At 38.3% G+C, this 15436-nt stretch overlaps 2 protein-coding genes across 2 annotated transcripts; both read right to left on the bottom strand.

The window, feature by feature from the left end:
* Positions 1-8847: 8847 nt before the first annotated feature.
* On the bottom strand, positions 8848-10172 carry LOC136229332 (thiohydroximate-O-sulfate sulfur/sulfate-lyase (nitrile-forming) NSP5). The gene is made up of 2 exons (XM_066018046.1): positions 9995-10172; positions 8848-9916 (listed from the first exon to the last, which is right to left on the bottom strand). The coding sequence occupies exons 1-2, from the start codon at positions 10022-10024 to the stop codon at positions 8966-8968; spliced, it is 981 nt and encodes a 326-aa protein (XP_065874118.1). The 5' UTR covers positions 10025-10172; the 3' UTR covers positions 8848-8965.
* A 3844-nt stretch (positions 10173-14016) lies between these two features.
* Positions 14017-14838, bottom strand: LOC136229755 (probable carboxylesterase 18; the record flags this gene model as incomplete). The annotated part of the gene is made up of 1 exon (XM_066018649.1): positions 14017-14838. A coding segment is annotated over one exon (822 nt), but the record flags the coding sequence as incomplete, so codon positions are not given.
* Between the last annotated feature and the right edge of the window lie 598 nt (positions 14839-15436).

Raw genomic sequence — 15436 nt, 5'->3', positions numbered from 1 at the left:
AGTGGGGGAAGCCTCATCGATAAAACGCCATTTGCTGCTAAAGAATTAATCAAAAGCATGGCAGCAACTTCCCAACAATTTGGGAAACAACAAGATGCTCCAATGAAAGCTTATGAGGTAAGTACTTCTTCCATTGAAGAAAAAATAAATGCTTTGACATCTCTTGTACAAAATTTGGTTGTAGGAAAGGTAGCTCAAGTGAAAACATGTGGGATATGCTCTATTATCGGACATGCCAGTGATGAATGTCCCACATTGCACGAAGGTACACCAGAGCAGATCAATGCCGTCTTTGGATATCAAGGGCAGCCCCCACAGAAGTATGATCCATACCTCAGCTACAAGCAGCAAAATAATGTGCTTCAACCGAATGCAACCCAACAATATCAGCAAAGACCTCAACAATATAGACATGTTCAAACAGATCCAAATTCAGGTATGTTGTCAAATTCTAATGATCAGTTTGTAATGTCTAATCTGCTGAAATTTCAGGAAGAACAAGGCAAGGTCAATGCCAATTTTCAAGCCACCTTACAAAATTTAGAGAAGCAAATGAGTCAGATAGCGACCACTCTAAGTGCAATACAGTCCCATGGGAAGTTACCTTCACAAACTGAGGCGAATCCAAGACAGAATGTGAGTGCAATCTCACTTTGCAGCGGAAAAGCATTAGTCTTGGCCAAGACTAAGTCTATTTCCGAATCAGAACAGCCTGTGTCAGAGAAACCTGCAATCAAAGAGGGGGTGACGGAAAAAGAGATAGAAGGTTCAGTTGGTAAGTCATCTGGAGAAAAAGCAACAAATCAGGACACACCTTTGGTAATTAGACCACCTTTCCCTAGTCGTTTGGCCAAATCAAAGAAAGAAAAGGAGGAGAAAGACATCTTTGAGACATTCCGCAAGGTGGAGGTAAATATTCCTTTGCTTAATGCTATAAAACAAATACCCCGATATGCAAAATTTCTCAAAGAATTGTGTGCTAATAAAACCAAGAAAGTTGGATATGAAAAGATAACAATGTGCGAGAATGTATCTGCTGTCTTACAAGGAAAAATGCCCCAAAAGTGCAAGGACAGAGGCATGTTTGCTATTTCCTGCCAAATCGGAAATACTAGTATTAAAAGAGCAATGTGTGATCTAGGAGCGTCAATTAATGTCATGCCTAAATCAATTTATTCATCTTTAAATGCTGGTCCTTTAGAGGAAACAGGAGTAGTAATCCAACTCGCTAACCGATCTATAGTTTATCCCAAAGGTTTGTTGGAAGATGTTCTTGTGCAGGTTGATGGATTAATTTTTCCAGCCGACTTCTTTGTTATCGACATGGAAAATGATGATCATTCCTCAAAGGCATCAGAAATCTTGTTAGGGAGACCATTCCTAACAACTGCTCGGACGAAGATAGATGTTCACAAAGGGACACTAACTATGGAATTTGATGGTAAAATAGTTCAATTTAACGTTTATGATGCCATAAAATTTCCTAACGAAGTGCATTCCGTTTGTGGTATAGATGTTATTGAACCAATAACACAACATGATTCTGAGTTTTATAGGAAAGATGAATTACAGGTGGTTGTCGAAAAGAGCATCGAAATTGAAAGTGTAAGAAAGCTACAAGTATAGGAGCTTAGAGAATTGAAAAATGAAGCTTGTGAAAGCTCGAGAGTCAATAAGTTCAAGACCAAGAAATTTCATGATGATATGATTATCCAGAAACAATTTCGAATAGGACAGAAGGTATTCTTACACCATTATCGATTGAGATTGTTTTCCAGAAAATTAAAGTCCAAATGGATAGGACCTTTCATGGTCATGAAGATTTACCCTCAAGGTGCTGTGGAAATTAAGAGCATGGAGAATGGGAAAATGCAAAAAGTAAATGGCCACAGACTCAAGCCATTTTACAAGAATATCCCAATTGGAGTCTCTGGAGAAGTTCAATATCTTGACCCCGGAGACTAGCCTTAGAATTCAAGAGTGTCTAGCCAAAGACGTTAACTAGCGGCGCTATTGGGAGGCAGCCCAAGTTGGTCTTGCTCAAGACCCAAGTTATCCTTTATTTTTTGTATTGTTTTTTATTTTGTTTATTTATTTATTTATTTATTTATTTTTTTCCAATAACTAAATTAACTACCATCATCTTCTACAATGGAGTCATGAATATAATTTTCAGGTGTTGAAGAAAGGAAAAAATGGAGAACTAGGTTTAAATGGTGAAATAAGGGGGTTAAATGGACCCTAAGGGAAGCCTGATGTGCTGAGAAATAAAAAGAGGGAGTGAATCACAATTTAACCATGATATTTATCCCATTCTTTTTATTTTTACAATTCTCACTCTTTCACCTCATTTACTCAAAGAAAAAAAACTAAGCCCTAACTCCATCTCTTTCACACTTCGACTCCCACCTTCATTGCTTTGCCGTCAAAACCACCACAGACATAGGCGGAACCTGTTTGATGCTGAAATTCCTAGGAATCGATGGTCAGACCTACTATCGGTGAGTTCTCAACCGTTTCAGACACATCTCACCAAGGCAGCACCACCATTGACGTCGACAGCCTCCTCCTCTGAAATCCTCCTCAAAACAGGGCAGTAAGCACACTTTTCTTTGTAATTTCATTTTTCTCTTATCTGCTGCCCTTCTCCCCTGATTGTTTGAATTCCGCATTGAGGATAATGCAAGGAGAAAAGTGGGGGAGGGATCTTTGCTATAGAAGTGCTGGATTTCATGGTTAATTTGCTGATTAATTTGTTGAAGGGCTTCTGGCTGGCTGTTTTGAAAATTTACTGCTGCTCAAATTTCCTTATTTTACTGCTGCAATTTTCTGGGTTTAATTTTATGAAATGTGTGCTAAAGTAGTGTGAGGTGTCCACCTCAAGTGAAAAAAAAAATCCCAGAAAATATGCTCAAGTCTAGTGTGGGGTGTCCACCCTTTGTTTTGTCCCTAGAAATAACAATGCTAGCTCTCAGTTTTGCACTCGGTTGAAACTAGGTTGCCAACTTAGTATTGAAACCTCTAAGTATTGTTTTGAGTAAAGCTTTCAATTTCAAAAGGTCAGGGTTGCACAATTGTTTTGAGCATGCATATGAACCACTTGATTAATTTCCCATTACATGACAGACGTTTTGAATGAAACAACACCAATTTACCCCAATTTTTGGAAAGTTTTTGAGCCTAAATGCAAGAACAAAAACATTACACTTTGTTCTATTCTTTCTGAGTGTTATCCAATTCTAGTTTGGAATTCTAGAACTTGCCATGTTATGCATTTCGAGACCACAATGATGTATTCAAGCATTAAAAATGATAAGGGCAGTAGGTTTCTTTTCTTAGCCATTTCAAAGAAAATTCGAACCCTTAGTCTTGCTCAAGACTAACAAAAATAACAGTACCAGCCCTTAGTTAGCCACATTTGAGCCTTTTCCCATTCTTGACACACCTTTGTTTGAATCCCTTGGCCAGGGACATTTTAGCCATCAGAGTCTGTATATTCTGTTACTTTATTCAATTTTAGTTGCTGGTTTGAGTAGTGTCCATGTTCAAAAACTACGAGTTCATTAAAGTATAAGGATTCAATTGAATAGTCCTTTAGTTATATGTGGTTGTGCTTCAAAAGGTGTCTAAATGGACTATTTCTTATTCCAGTATTATCTTTAGAAAAGAAGAAAACCCAGGAAAAGAGCCTCAAAAGAAAAAAAAAAAGAAAAAAGGAAAAAAAAAGAACTCAGAGGCAGAAAAAAGAGAGTATGTTAATAGTTATCTAAAGTTCATCTTGAACATTCATTCATACTGAAATTCAAGAAGTGTAAGTCGTTTATAAATAATTGAGTTTTGATTTTTCATTTTGGCCTTTTTCAGAGTAGAATGTATATTTTTACTACTCTTGGTTTCCCTTTCTTCTCCCTTTCTTTTTCAAACCTTAACCCCTGCCTGCATTACACCCTGTTTTAAGTCCCTTTGATTTAGTGTCTTGAATTCATACTAAGTGGTGGAGATTTGATATATTGGCAAGCTTATGGTAATTGCATTCTAGGTTGCGACTTGAGTGATTCCATGAAAACTAATCATAGCCTAAACACTTGAGTGCAATGAGTGGCTTCCGTGAGGGTGTTGTTGATTTTAATTCATACCTTATGTACATGCTCAAAAGCTTGTTTCCTGAGATTTTTCAAGTGGTTACATTGTATGTTTAAACATGAATAATTCTTGGCTTTGAGAGTTGATGGTTGATAATCTTTACATTATGAGGGGGGGTCGAGAAAGGTTGGGAAACACGAAATCATAAGAGTAAAGAGCTGATGACATGATCTGATATGCTTGGGGACAAGCATTGGGTAAGTGTGGGGTATTTGATAAGTGTCCAATTCAACGTTCAAATGTCCACTTTAATGCTAGGTTATTTAATTAATTTGATGTTATTTTGGGTATTATTGCTTGTTTTGGTTTGATTTGCCTCCATAGGACTCAAATGATTAAAAGGAGCAGAATTGGACTTAATTGAAGAAACTTTGGACCAGAAAGGAATTTGGAGCTGAATTAAAGGAGCTGAAGCGAGAATGGAGTTAGTCTTGCCCAAGACTAAGGACCTCCGAATCTGCTGATGTCCAGAATTGACCAGGACTCTCCTTTATTCTATCAAGAATGAACCTGGACAGTTGGATGACTAAGCATGCACGAAATTAGGAGATATGACAGATTAGAAAAGATTTGTGGTTAGGAAAAAGATTATTTTGTTAGCTAATTTTTAGGAGAGGCTTTTCTCTACAAAAAGCCTCATTTACGTTCTTAGAATGGCTTCTTTTTAGGTTTTATTTGGCAGTATCATTTTTGTTCTCTTTTTGAAACAGAAACATGTGTTCTTCCATGGCTATTCGTAGCTAACTTCCAATTTCGGTTAAGGGTTAATTCAAAGGAGGTTTTTCTTCATTATCGTGAGACTGTTGTGCTTTAATTATTCTTATTAATCTACCGTTTATTTGTTCATTGCATTTAGGGATCTATTCTCGATTGATTATTCAATCTTCGAATGATAACTGCAGGTCGTTCTTTGAATTGGATTGTCATACGGTTGAATTGGTAAAGTTAGAGTTTTACCTAAATGAACCAATCATAGTAGCAATCGATAATATAAATTGAGTTAGTTTTGTATTTGAAAGAATAGATTCAGATTTGACAACCTGAGATTGTCTTTCATGTGACATTAATACAAAATTAATTAGGTTTATTTGAGTCGAATGAACAAGTAATTTAGTTTCTGAATCGTCTACGCTGAGTGTCGGTTGGCTAAGGTCGGGTTTTTCTAATTCATCAGGCTGTCAATAGATTAAATCTTAACCGCTAAGGCAGGATTATTTATTGATTAGGAACTGGTTATATGCGCGTGCTTGACTAGTTTAATATTAAGGAAGAATACTCCAAACCGATCCGGTATGTGTATAAGAGTCTATTTTATCTGTCTGTGATCGATACTGAGTGAATTACCTACCTGCGAACCCCCTTGATCGGATTTCTCCAAAACGTTGTTTACAAATCATATTTACTCTTGCTAATTTTATTTTATTTGAAATTCTCAATTGGTTAAATCTCACAAATCAAAACCCCCTGTTTATTTACTTTGTTTATTTATCAAGTTATTATTGTTTTGAGTCAGTAATATTCCCTTGGGTTCGACCTTTGCTTACCCTTGTTACAAATCCATATTTCCGTCAAGTAAAGTTATATTTATTTTTGGTGGATTCGACACCCATCACCCTTCTACGGAGAAAGAGAAGGAAGAGATGGATAGAGTTCCATATGCCTCAGCAGTAGGAAGTTTGATGTATGCTATGGTGTGTACACGGCCTGATATAGCTCATATAGTAGGTGTTGTTAGTCGTTATATGTCAAATCCGGGTAGGAAGCATTGGGAAGCAGTTAAGTGGATATTCAGATATCTACGGGGTACTTCCAAATTAGGTCTTATATTTGGAAATGGGAAGCCAGTGCTTGTTGGGTACACGGATTCTGATATGGCAGGAGATAAGGATAACCTGAGGTCTACTTCTGGTTATTTGATGACTTTTGCAGGGGGAGCTGTGTCATGGCAATCAAGATTGCAAAAATGTGTTGCACTTTCTACAACAGAGGCAGAGTATATAGCAGCAATGGAAGCAGGTAAGGAGATTTTGTGGTTGAAAAGGTTTGTGTAAGAGCTTGGCTTTAAATAGCAGCGGTATGTGATTCTTTGTGATAGTCAAAGCGTGATTCATCTTACTAGAAACTCTACTTACCATGCTCAAACCAAGCATATTGATGTAAGGTATCATTGGATTAGAGATGCTCTTGAAGAAGGGATGTTTGAACTTGACAAAGTTCATACCGATGATAATGGTTCCGATATGTTGACAAAGGCTTTAGCAAGGGAGAAGCTAAAGGTGTGTTTCTCTATCGCCGGGATGGCGGATCCCTCCTCATAGTCAGAAAGGGGGAGATTTATTGGGCTTTTCTGACCCATGAGGAGCCCAATTAGGGTTAGGCCCATGCTTTAACCCTAGGAGTATATAAGGGTAAGTTTAAGACAGTTTTCTTAACCCAATTTTCGGCCACCACAAAGAAAGGAGAAAGAGAAAACCTATTCTTCTTCCATTCCGTCCAGCCATACGAAATTGCCTATATCTGAAGATTGAACTGTTGGATCGTCGTTAAATTTGGACAGGAGCGTCCTAACACCTGTTCGCTTGTTTTCACCGGAGCGATCGTCGTTCGGAGGCTTGAAAGACCTGTTCGTACCAGGGGCAGATTGTAGACAGATTTGTGACTTCTTTGAGGTTCTTCCTTTCTTTTGTGTTGTGATTGATTCCATACTTCTTGAGGGAAAATTCCAAGATTGTATGTTGATTGTATATGCCTCTAGTGTTATCTAGGGATGAACTTGTGTATTGCCCATTATTATTTGATATAGTGGGAGGTTTAAGCAGACTACGGTCCCCGTGGTTTTTACTCCTTACATGGAGGGGGTTTTCCACGTAAAAATCATGCTTGTTCATTGTGTTTGTGTGGCTGCCATTTTATCACTGTTATTGCTTCGTTGTGTTTGGTTGTTGCTCTACTAATTAGTTTCCTCATAGATTCATTCAAGTTGGGAAAGGATTAATAACGAAGGTTAATTCCGCATTATTGTTGTTACCGTTGTTAGTCCGTTTTTTCCATCATTTATTACACTTAAATGTCCAGTTGCTCATACAATAAAAATTCAATTTCGTATAAAAAATATTTTATTTCGCATTAAATGTCCAGTTGCTCATACAAAATATTATCTACAAGCATTTCTAGACACAGAATCACTAAAAATAATGTCTACATCAATATGCTCTAACTTATTTCTCTCAATAAATAAAATTGCTAAATAATTTAACATTTCTTGTAACATCGATGATCTCAAATAGTTAAAAGAATTTAACTTTGAAAAAATTATTTCAGCAGATACAACGGTCATTGGTATAGTTAGGAGGATTCGAAAAGTAATTGAAATATTTGGATAACAATCTACTGCAAACCCAAAATTTTCAAATACTAACTGATATCGGTATATCAGAATCTTCCTTGTAAAGTGCTTCTAGTGACCTGAGAACACAATACACGGTCAGGCAGGGGTCGGAATCCGTCAAACCCTCTCTAATGCTTAAGCCATTGAGGTATTTAGCAAGAATATCAACTTGAAAGCAAGGTTATAAGAGAGAATTGAGTATTTAGTTACGTACATGTGTCTTTAATTTCTGAACTATTTATAGGAAAATATTGCTTACAAGTGGGCTTGTGCTTCATACACATCTTAGGTCCTCATTGGCTTCGGACCCTATTATTCCGTGCTCAAGCAGAATTGAGTGAGCCTTTTGGAATCCGAAACTTCTCCTTATTCATGTGCTTTATTGATCTATCTTTCCGAAAAGAGCTATTTAAATGGGCTAAGCTGATGTTTGGCTGCTGGGTTGATGGTTGGGCACTTAATGGGGTTGTGCCCTAGCTTATTATGCCCAAAATCATTATTTACCATATGACTGACATCAACAATTTCAGCAAAATCATTTGCAACACTTTCATTTCTCAAAAAATATCATATGCAGCAAAATGCGAAAAATTAGGCTTAATATTATCAGTTGTCCTCTAAACTTGTCCAAAAAACTTGATTGACCTCCTGAACTTACATGATGTTTCATTAGCCCCCTAAACTTGCTTAAAATGTTAAATCTATAAAAAAAAAAAAGTCATAGAGATATACAAAACAGAAATTTAATTTGTTTTAAAGGCTTAGAATCACGAATTATGCCTTTATTTTTTAAGTTTTGAATTTTTTTACAAATTTAAACAAATTGCAATATTATATCACTTTAAACAAGTTCATAAGACAAATGGATCACTTTAAACAAATTCATAAGACAAATGGATCACTTTAAACAAATTCAGGGGAACAATAGGTTACTTTAAACAAATACGTTATTTTAAGCAAGTTGAAAGAAATAACTAGATATCACGTAAATTCAGGAACTAATCAAACTTTTTGAATTTATTATTTTTTTTTACTGTTGCCTCTTTTAAGATTTAATTAAAAAAAAAAAAAAAAGCCTCTTTTAAGATTTAATTTTGAAAAAAATAAATAAATATCATTTTTAAAGCCCTGCATCTCTTGGGACCTTGACAGGGACAGGCGCCCCATCAGACTTGTTTTCTTCTAATACAAAAATTTGGAAAATCATATTTATCACTTTTTTTTACCTTCCAAAAAATAATTTTCCAGAAATTTTCTGAAATTAATCTGTTTTCCAGGGTATATATTAACCTCATTTGCGACTATGCATTGGTTGGTAAAAAGATAAATTGCAAATTCCAATAACTTTATAACACTAGTCGAATACAAACATCATTACTTTATTTGGTTACATAAACTTAAAATCACTCTCTTCACATAATGACCATTTTAAAGTCAACCCAAACAAGGAGTTAAAAAGAAAATATCATCAAGCCTATCATTGGTAGGAGAATTACCCCCATACACTAGTAGACCTTGCTTACCCTCAAGCCCACCAGGCCCAAAAGCACACCATCCCCTTGGCCCAGGGTGATCTTTCTCCGACCCCATTCCATCTTCCACCCTTTTCCACACCAATGTCTCCGTGTCCAATACATAACCGTCTCCGGCGAACTTTCCGGCACCCATGTGTCCCAAATCACTTGGATCCACTTCACCACCGTAAATGATTATGTACTTACCCATCCCCACCGTAGAAAATACGCTTCGAGCAGTCGGTTTTTCGCCACCTGTCTCAACTTGGGCCCACTTCCCCTGGGCCGGGTCGAAACAATGCACATCATCCACTTCCATACCGGCGAAACCGTATACGACCCATATTTTTCCTTGGGCCACAACTAACCCGGGTCCACCTCTGCCCTTACAGTTGTCTCCCGGTAGCGGGTACTTGATCCATTTCTTTTCCACCGTATCATATCCCCATAGATCGTTCAGTCGACCGTCGACACCGCATCCACCGAAGATGTAGACGTGGCGATCGTCGGAGGTTGTTGAGTGGTAGCTCCGATTAGCAGGTCCGGTTTGTCCACTAGAAAGTAGGGTCCAGTTGTTTGTGGAGGTGTCGAAAGAGTATAACTCGTTCAATTCCTGGTGAGTAGCGTCTCTGCCGCCGAAAACATAGATTGTATGACCGATTGAAGCCATGGTTACACCGACACGAGGCGGAGGGATGTCTCCGGTGACTTGTGGGATGGACCATGTTTGGGTTAGGAGATCGAAGATGTGAATTTTGTTGTCGACGGGGACACGGGGAGCGAATTCGCCGCCGAAAGCATAAGCCTTGTTTCCGACTAGGGTTATGGCGTGGGAGCTTCTGGCTCCAGGTCCAGCCCCTTTTTGGTCAAGCTGAAAATGCAGATGAGAAGATTGTTGAAGAAATCAATTGAAAATGAAAATAAAAAAATAAAAAGAGGAAGAAGAGACCTTGACCCATTTGCCTTGAACTGCAGCCATGAGTGGAGCAGGAGAAATGTGTGGGTGGTAATGCGAATATCTAGCCTTCAAAACCCCTTTTTATCATCAACTGCACCTTATTATTATTCCTATTGTGTTTAAATTAAACACTGAATATGCCATCGTCTTACTTCATATCTACCGTATTGACCCTACTGAATTCATACTTCTATTTTCTAGGCTTAATACATTCTCTAGCCATGTACAATTGTATAATAATAATAATAAATAAATAAATAAATAGTAGTATTGTTTATACGTCATATTTTTCAAAAATCACATATTTGCCTTTTTAAAGTATATAGCTACCTCTACTTCTTTACAGTAATTTATGTAATAGTTTTTTTTTTTTTAATTATTTTATTTATAAGAAAAACAGTATATATTCACCAAATTAAACAATTATAATCCAAAAGTATATTAAGAAATATTGGATCTGTATCTTCAATATCATAAATGGTGATAGAATAACAGCAGATAATGCTTGAAACTATTTTTGGCACAACGACAAGAAACACACTTCATCCAGAATCGACTTCTCTAAGAATGACTCCATGATTATTTAATGAGTCAGATCTATATGATGATGGACAAAACTCTTCTACTTTTGTATGAAGTAAAACATGATAACACTTAATGGAGGCATGGGATTTCCGCGATTGCTTTCTTGTCGAAGACTCCTCCTATATCGGGAGCGGTCCCTAGGAACACTCCAACGCCTAAGTTAGACATGTGAAATAGGAGAGAAAGAGAGAGAGTAAGAGAGAGAGAGAGAGAGAGAGAGAGGGAGATCAAACCTCTATTAATGGGGTTGGTTGTCTTATTTATAGCACTTCTTCTTTGGGTTGGGCATGGACTTGGATCGGTCCCTTACCGTGGTTGATGGGCCTTGTTCCCTATTTGGTGGGTTAGGCCCATGTGCCTCATCAATTAGCCCCCCTGATTGAGCGGTCTGAACCATTGTTTGTGAGGTTGCTAGGGAGTGGACTAGGTGAGGTTGTTGTGGAGTGCTGAACTGTTTGGAAGCTTATGTTCTATCTGTAAAGTGTCTTCCTTTTTTGTTGCCAAAGTACGCCCGCCTTCTTGCTTTTGTGAATGCGTGCTAGACTTGGAAAGCTTGTGCGGATGTCGTAGGTCACTAGGGAAGTTTCCTGGAACGAGGTCGACCGTAGAGGTTCGTTTCTCCACCATTAAATTCTTACGATTTTTGCTTTTTTTTCATTGCATTTTCGCGAGGCCTTCTTTTGGGGGAGTGGGAGCCGCCCTAATGTTGAGTATGTCTGGCGAGTCAAGTCGTGTGAACATTGTAAGTCTTTCTTAAGTAAAACTTAAGTATTCCACGTTAGTTGATACGAGCCAGTTGATGTAAAGAAAACATAAGACATTTGAGGTTGGTATTGGGGAAGAGGAAGGGAGAGAAAGTGTTAGGAAAGAATACGGAAGAAGGTGTGGTCGCATGGGGCCGGAGCACAAGCATCGGAAGGGGCCAGGTTTGAGTTAGTTGAGAGATATAAAGCACCAGAGTGCAAATGTTTAGAGGAAGCATGGACGATAATTGTCCGAAAGGAATTGGATGGAATATCGACGACATACAAGATTGGGCAGCCGTATGAGCTATCTGCGTTGCCAGAGGAGGTGAGGGTGGATGACTAGATGTCGCCTAGGGAAATGGTCGTGTATGAAGAACAATTTGAGGCCAGGATGAGGCTACCGTTACTCGCCTTTTTTATCGAGGTATTAAGAGAGTTCGATCTTTCCTTAGGGCATATATAATCAAACGGCTGGCGGATGATGATCGGATTTTACTCACTGTGACAGGAAGCAGGCTTTAGAGTGACGAGGCTCTTGTTTCGAAAAAATTTTAGACCTTCAAAAGGAGCGAGATCGCATCATGTGAGTTTTTTCACCATATGTTCAATGTGATCAGTGGCTTGTCGGATAAACTACTAGAGTGGAGGCACCGATTTTTAAAGGTGTCCTTACGCAAATGCGAGTTTCCTCACTGAGTAAACTGGAAACTGCAAACTACGGATTTAGGTAACTGGTGGAGCGAGCGATGATGGAGAAAGACTCGAGGTTAATGGCTTATCTTGAGGCTCTGCCTTTGGAAACGAAGAAAGATTTCGAGCATCTAATTGAAAACTTCATGGTGTGAGGATGGCACATCTAGAACCAATGGCAGTTGGCTCACTTGGATAGGTGGTCACTGTGAAATTTGACAAACTCGATGGGAGCTTAAGAGTTCAAGATGGGAGATATGACTGAGCTTGAGTTGATAACAGTGGAAATAGATGTTCATGGTGAGCTTCGTCCGAAAGAGGGCATTGCTGTATTTTTATGCCTTGTCTTAACTTATGTTTGTTCTTTTTGTATTTTTTTCTAATTTTGTACTTCTATTTGTGCATCGAAAATGAGTTCGGAATTCTCTCTTGATATTGATGATTGGGGTTCGATTTGGATATACAACCACTAGAGAAAATCTATAGTGGGGTCCCAGTTGGGTTGCCCCCGTTTGACCGTTTCGATATGGAGAACCAAGTTGATCAATAACTATTGAGAGTTTGAAAATTTAACTAAGTAAAAGTGCTTCTCACAGTTCAATAACACGGTCCAGAGGATGTATATTAAAAGATCAGAAGCAATTTTAGTTGATCAGTAACTAAGATTGATTCTATCCTTGGTTCGAAAGGTAACGCCTCAAAGGGGCTTCCAAACTTAGCACAGTTAAACACAACTCTGACTAATTTAGATTTTAGACTTCTGAAATAAAAGCAAGCAACAATAAAGAGTAAGAATTAGAGAAAGTGATACTCAGCAGTTTTATCTTGGTTCGGCCTCCTGCCTACATCCAGTCTCCGGAATACCCTCTTCCGAGCTTTAATCCACTACTGAGCTCTTTGATGATAGAGCACAAACCCTTACAATAGATATTGATATCTTACATAGTACCTTCCTCTATAACCTACACTCAACTATCTAACTCTCTGTTTACTTAATACCGAGCAAACAGAGGACCTTTCGAACTATTCTAAATGATTGATAATTTTTTTCTGAATAAGCACACTTTGAATGAGCTTAGAAATTGTTACATAGATTATTACAATGATTGTGTAAATGTTTTTGCTTTGCTTTGGTTTGCTTGGGAACTTCAAGAATGATTCACTCAGAATTTCAGCGTTGAAGATCAAGTTCCAAAGTTGCAAATGATGGGGCTTTTATAGTTGACACTTCAAGGCATGGATCATTTCGAATTTCAAAATAACCGTTGGAGGGAAATGTCTCTTCTATCGCTTTCACCCTCAGAGGCCAGTGTCAACAGCCAATGGTCTTCTATCTCTTTACCGTTGATTTTTCTGTTGCGCTGTGCTTCAAACCTTGGTCATAAGCAGACTGATTGTCTAACCAAATCAGGTAAAGTTCTCAGGTTGACCAGGGGATATGCAGTCTGGAGCTTCTGAACCTTTCCTTATTTGGTGAGGCTTTGTCAGTTGCATAGAGTCAACTCTTGATCTTGTCTAACGTGCCTTGATCTCTATCTTCCGAGTTTGTCTTATCTTTGAGACATCCTTCTGGCTGTTAGGCTGAAGCTTGATCTAATAGCCTTTGGCTTGTGGGCTTTTGATTTAAGGCTTAAGGCCTTATTCTCATTTCTTTGAACTTCTATTTAATTCATCAACACACTTCAACAAACACATTAGTATAAATAAATCCACATTTAAATTTAATGTGTTATTAATTATGGAGATAGTAATTTCATTTAATATTTTTAGGGACAAGTACAAAAAAATGCATGTGGTATACACTTTTTGCGAACTCGAACCTGTGGTATTTTTTTTTTTGCAAACAGAGGTCTGTGCTAAACGCCGTTAGCAAAGAACGGATTTTTTCACTCACTCCGTTATTTTTGATGACGTGGCACTTTAACCCAAATTTTGACCAGGGGAAAAACAGGGATTAAATTAAAATATTTGATATTTAAACCCCAAAATCAATTAACTCTCATATTCAATTAAATAAGCTTCTTTTCCATTTTTCTTCAACCAATCATAATATCTCCTTTGCCAATCCACCAGTGCATCAAATCCTCCCACAACTACAATTGTCGCCGGAAACTTAATTCCAGATATATCAACAGAATCCGCCCTCATAACATTCGTCGCCGGATGATCCCGATTAGATCCCTTCGATAAGAAAGCCTTCCACATCCAATCACTCCTCTCTGTATTAACAAATGGAGCTTTAGTAAGCCTCAACTCAGATTCAGTTCGTTCTTCTCCTCCGAAAAACGGCTGGATCGCTATATTTCCGATGAGATTCAATTTTGAAAACTCATATCCACTAGCTTTAACTGTTACATGATGAACTAAGCTCCCTCCCGCCATGAAACACCAGTTCAGATCTGCGTTACTCGAGAATCCTTCGATTTCTGCGGTGTCGATGAATTTCAAAGTGTCGAAACAGTCTTCGATTTGTGCTGGATATCGATGCTCCGGTGCGAGGAGGTAGTTGACGGAGATGACGAAGGTGGAGAGCTCACGTGCGAGTCGACGGCAGAAGTCGTCGTAAGGTTTCAAACTGGGAGACAAGTATGAAAAACCGCCACCGTGGAAGAATAAGATAACCAGAAGGCTGCTGTGATTGGAAGTAGTTCCAGCGGTGGGAGTGAAAAGGCGGAACCATAGATCTCGAGATTTGTCAATGGTGATATCAGTGGATTTGACGCCATTGATTGGTTTGTTGGACGGAGAGGATTGGCGGTCGAAGAAACTCATAAGACGGCGGTTGACGGAGCCATCTGCACGACGGGTGATATTAAATATTTTAATTTAATCCCTGTTTTGCCCCTGGTCAAAATTTGGGTCAAAGTGCCATGTCATCAAAAATAACGGAGTGAGTGAAAAAATCCGTTCTTTGCTAACGGCGTTTAGCACAGACCTCTGTTTGCAAAAAAAAATACTACAGGTTCGAGTTCGCAAAAAGTGTATACCACAAGCATTTTTTTTGTACTTATCCCATATTTTTATCATAATCAAAATTAATGTGGAAATTGTGTTTCAACACAGGAGTGACAAGATATAGCGTTGGTTGATGAACATGAGTGAAAGGTAATGGCGTCGGTGCGATAGGGACCACAAAGCATGCTGAAATAGGTACGATTTCCACATGTAGTATTAAGGTTGGTTCCATCAATACAAGAGGAGTTGACGCTGGGCCACTTGCGCTTTGAGAAAGTCCAAAATTTTGGTATTCTCCTCTTGCAAGGCTGGCTGCTGTTTTATGATTTTCATTCGTTTGCAGTTTTCATCGCTTGATTCGCTTGAAAACTTCTAATAATGTTAATGAGCTATGTGGAGCTACCTACTGCTTCCTCACCGAATTCGACCTCCACGACCAAGGGGGTGACATTTTAAG

This window comes from Euphorbia lathyris, chromosome 5 (genome assembly GCF_963576675.1).
Source record: "Euphorbia lathyris chromosome 5, ddEupLath1.1, whole genome shotgun sequence".
Lineage (NCBI taxonomy): Eukaryota > Viridiplantae > Streptophyta > Magnoliopsida > Malpighiales > Euphorbiaceae > Euphorbia > Euphorbia lathyris.
Note: the sequence above shows the minus strand (reverse complement) of the source record. Positions and strands in the feature narration are given on the sequence as shown.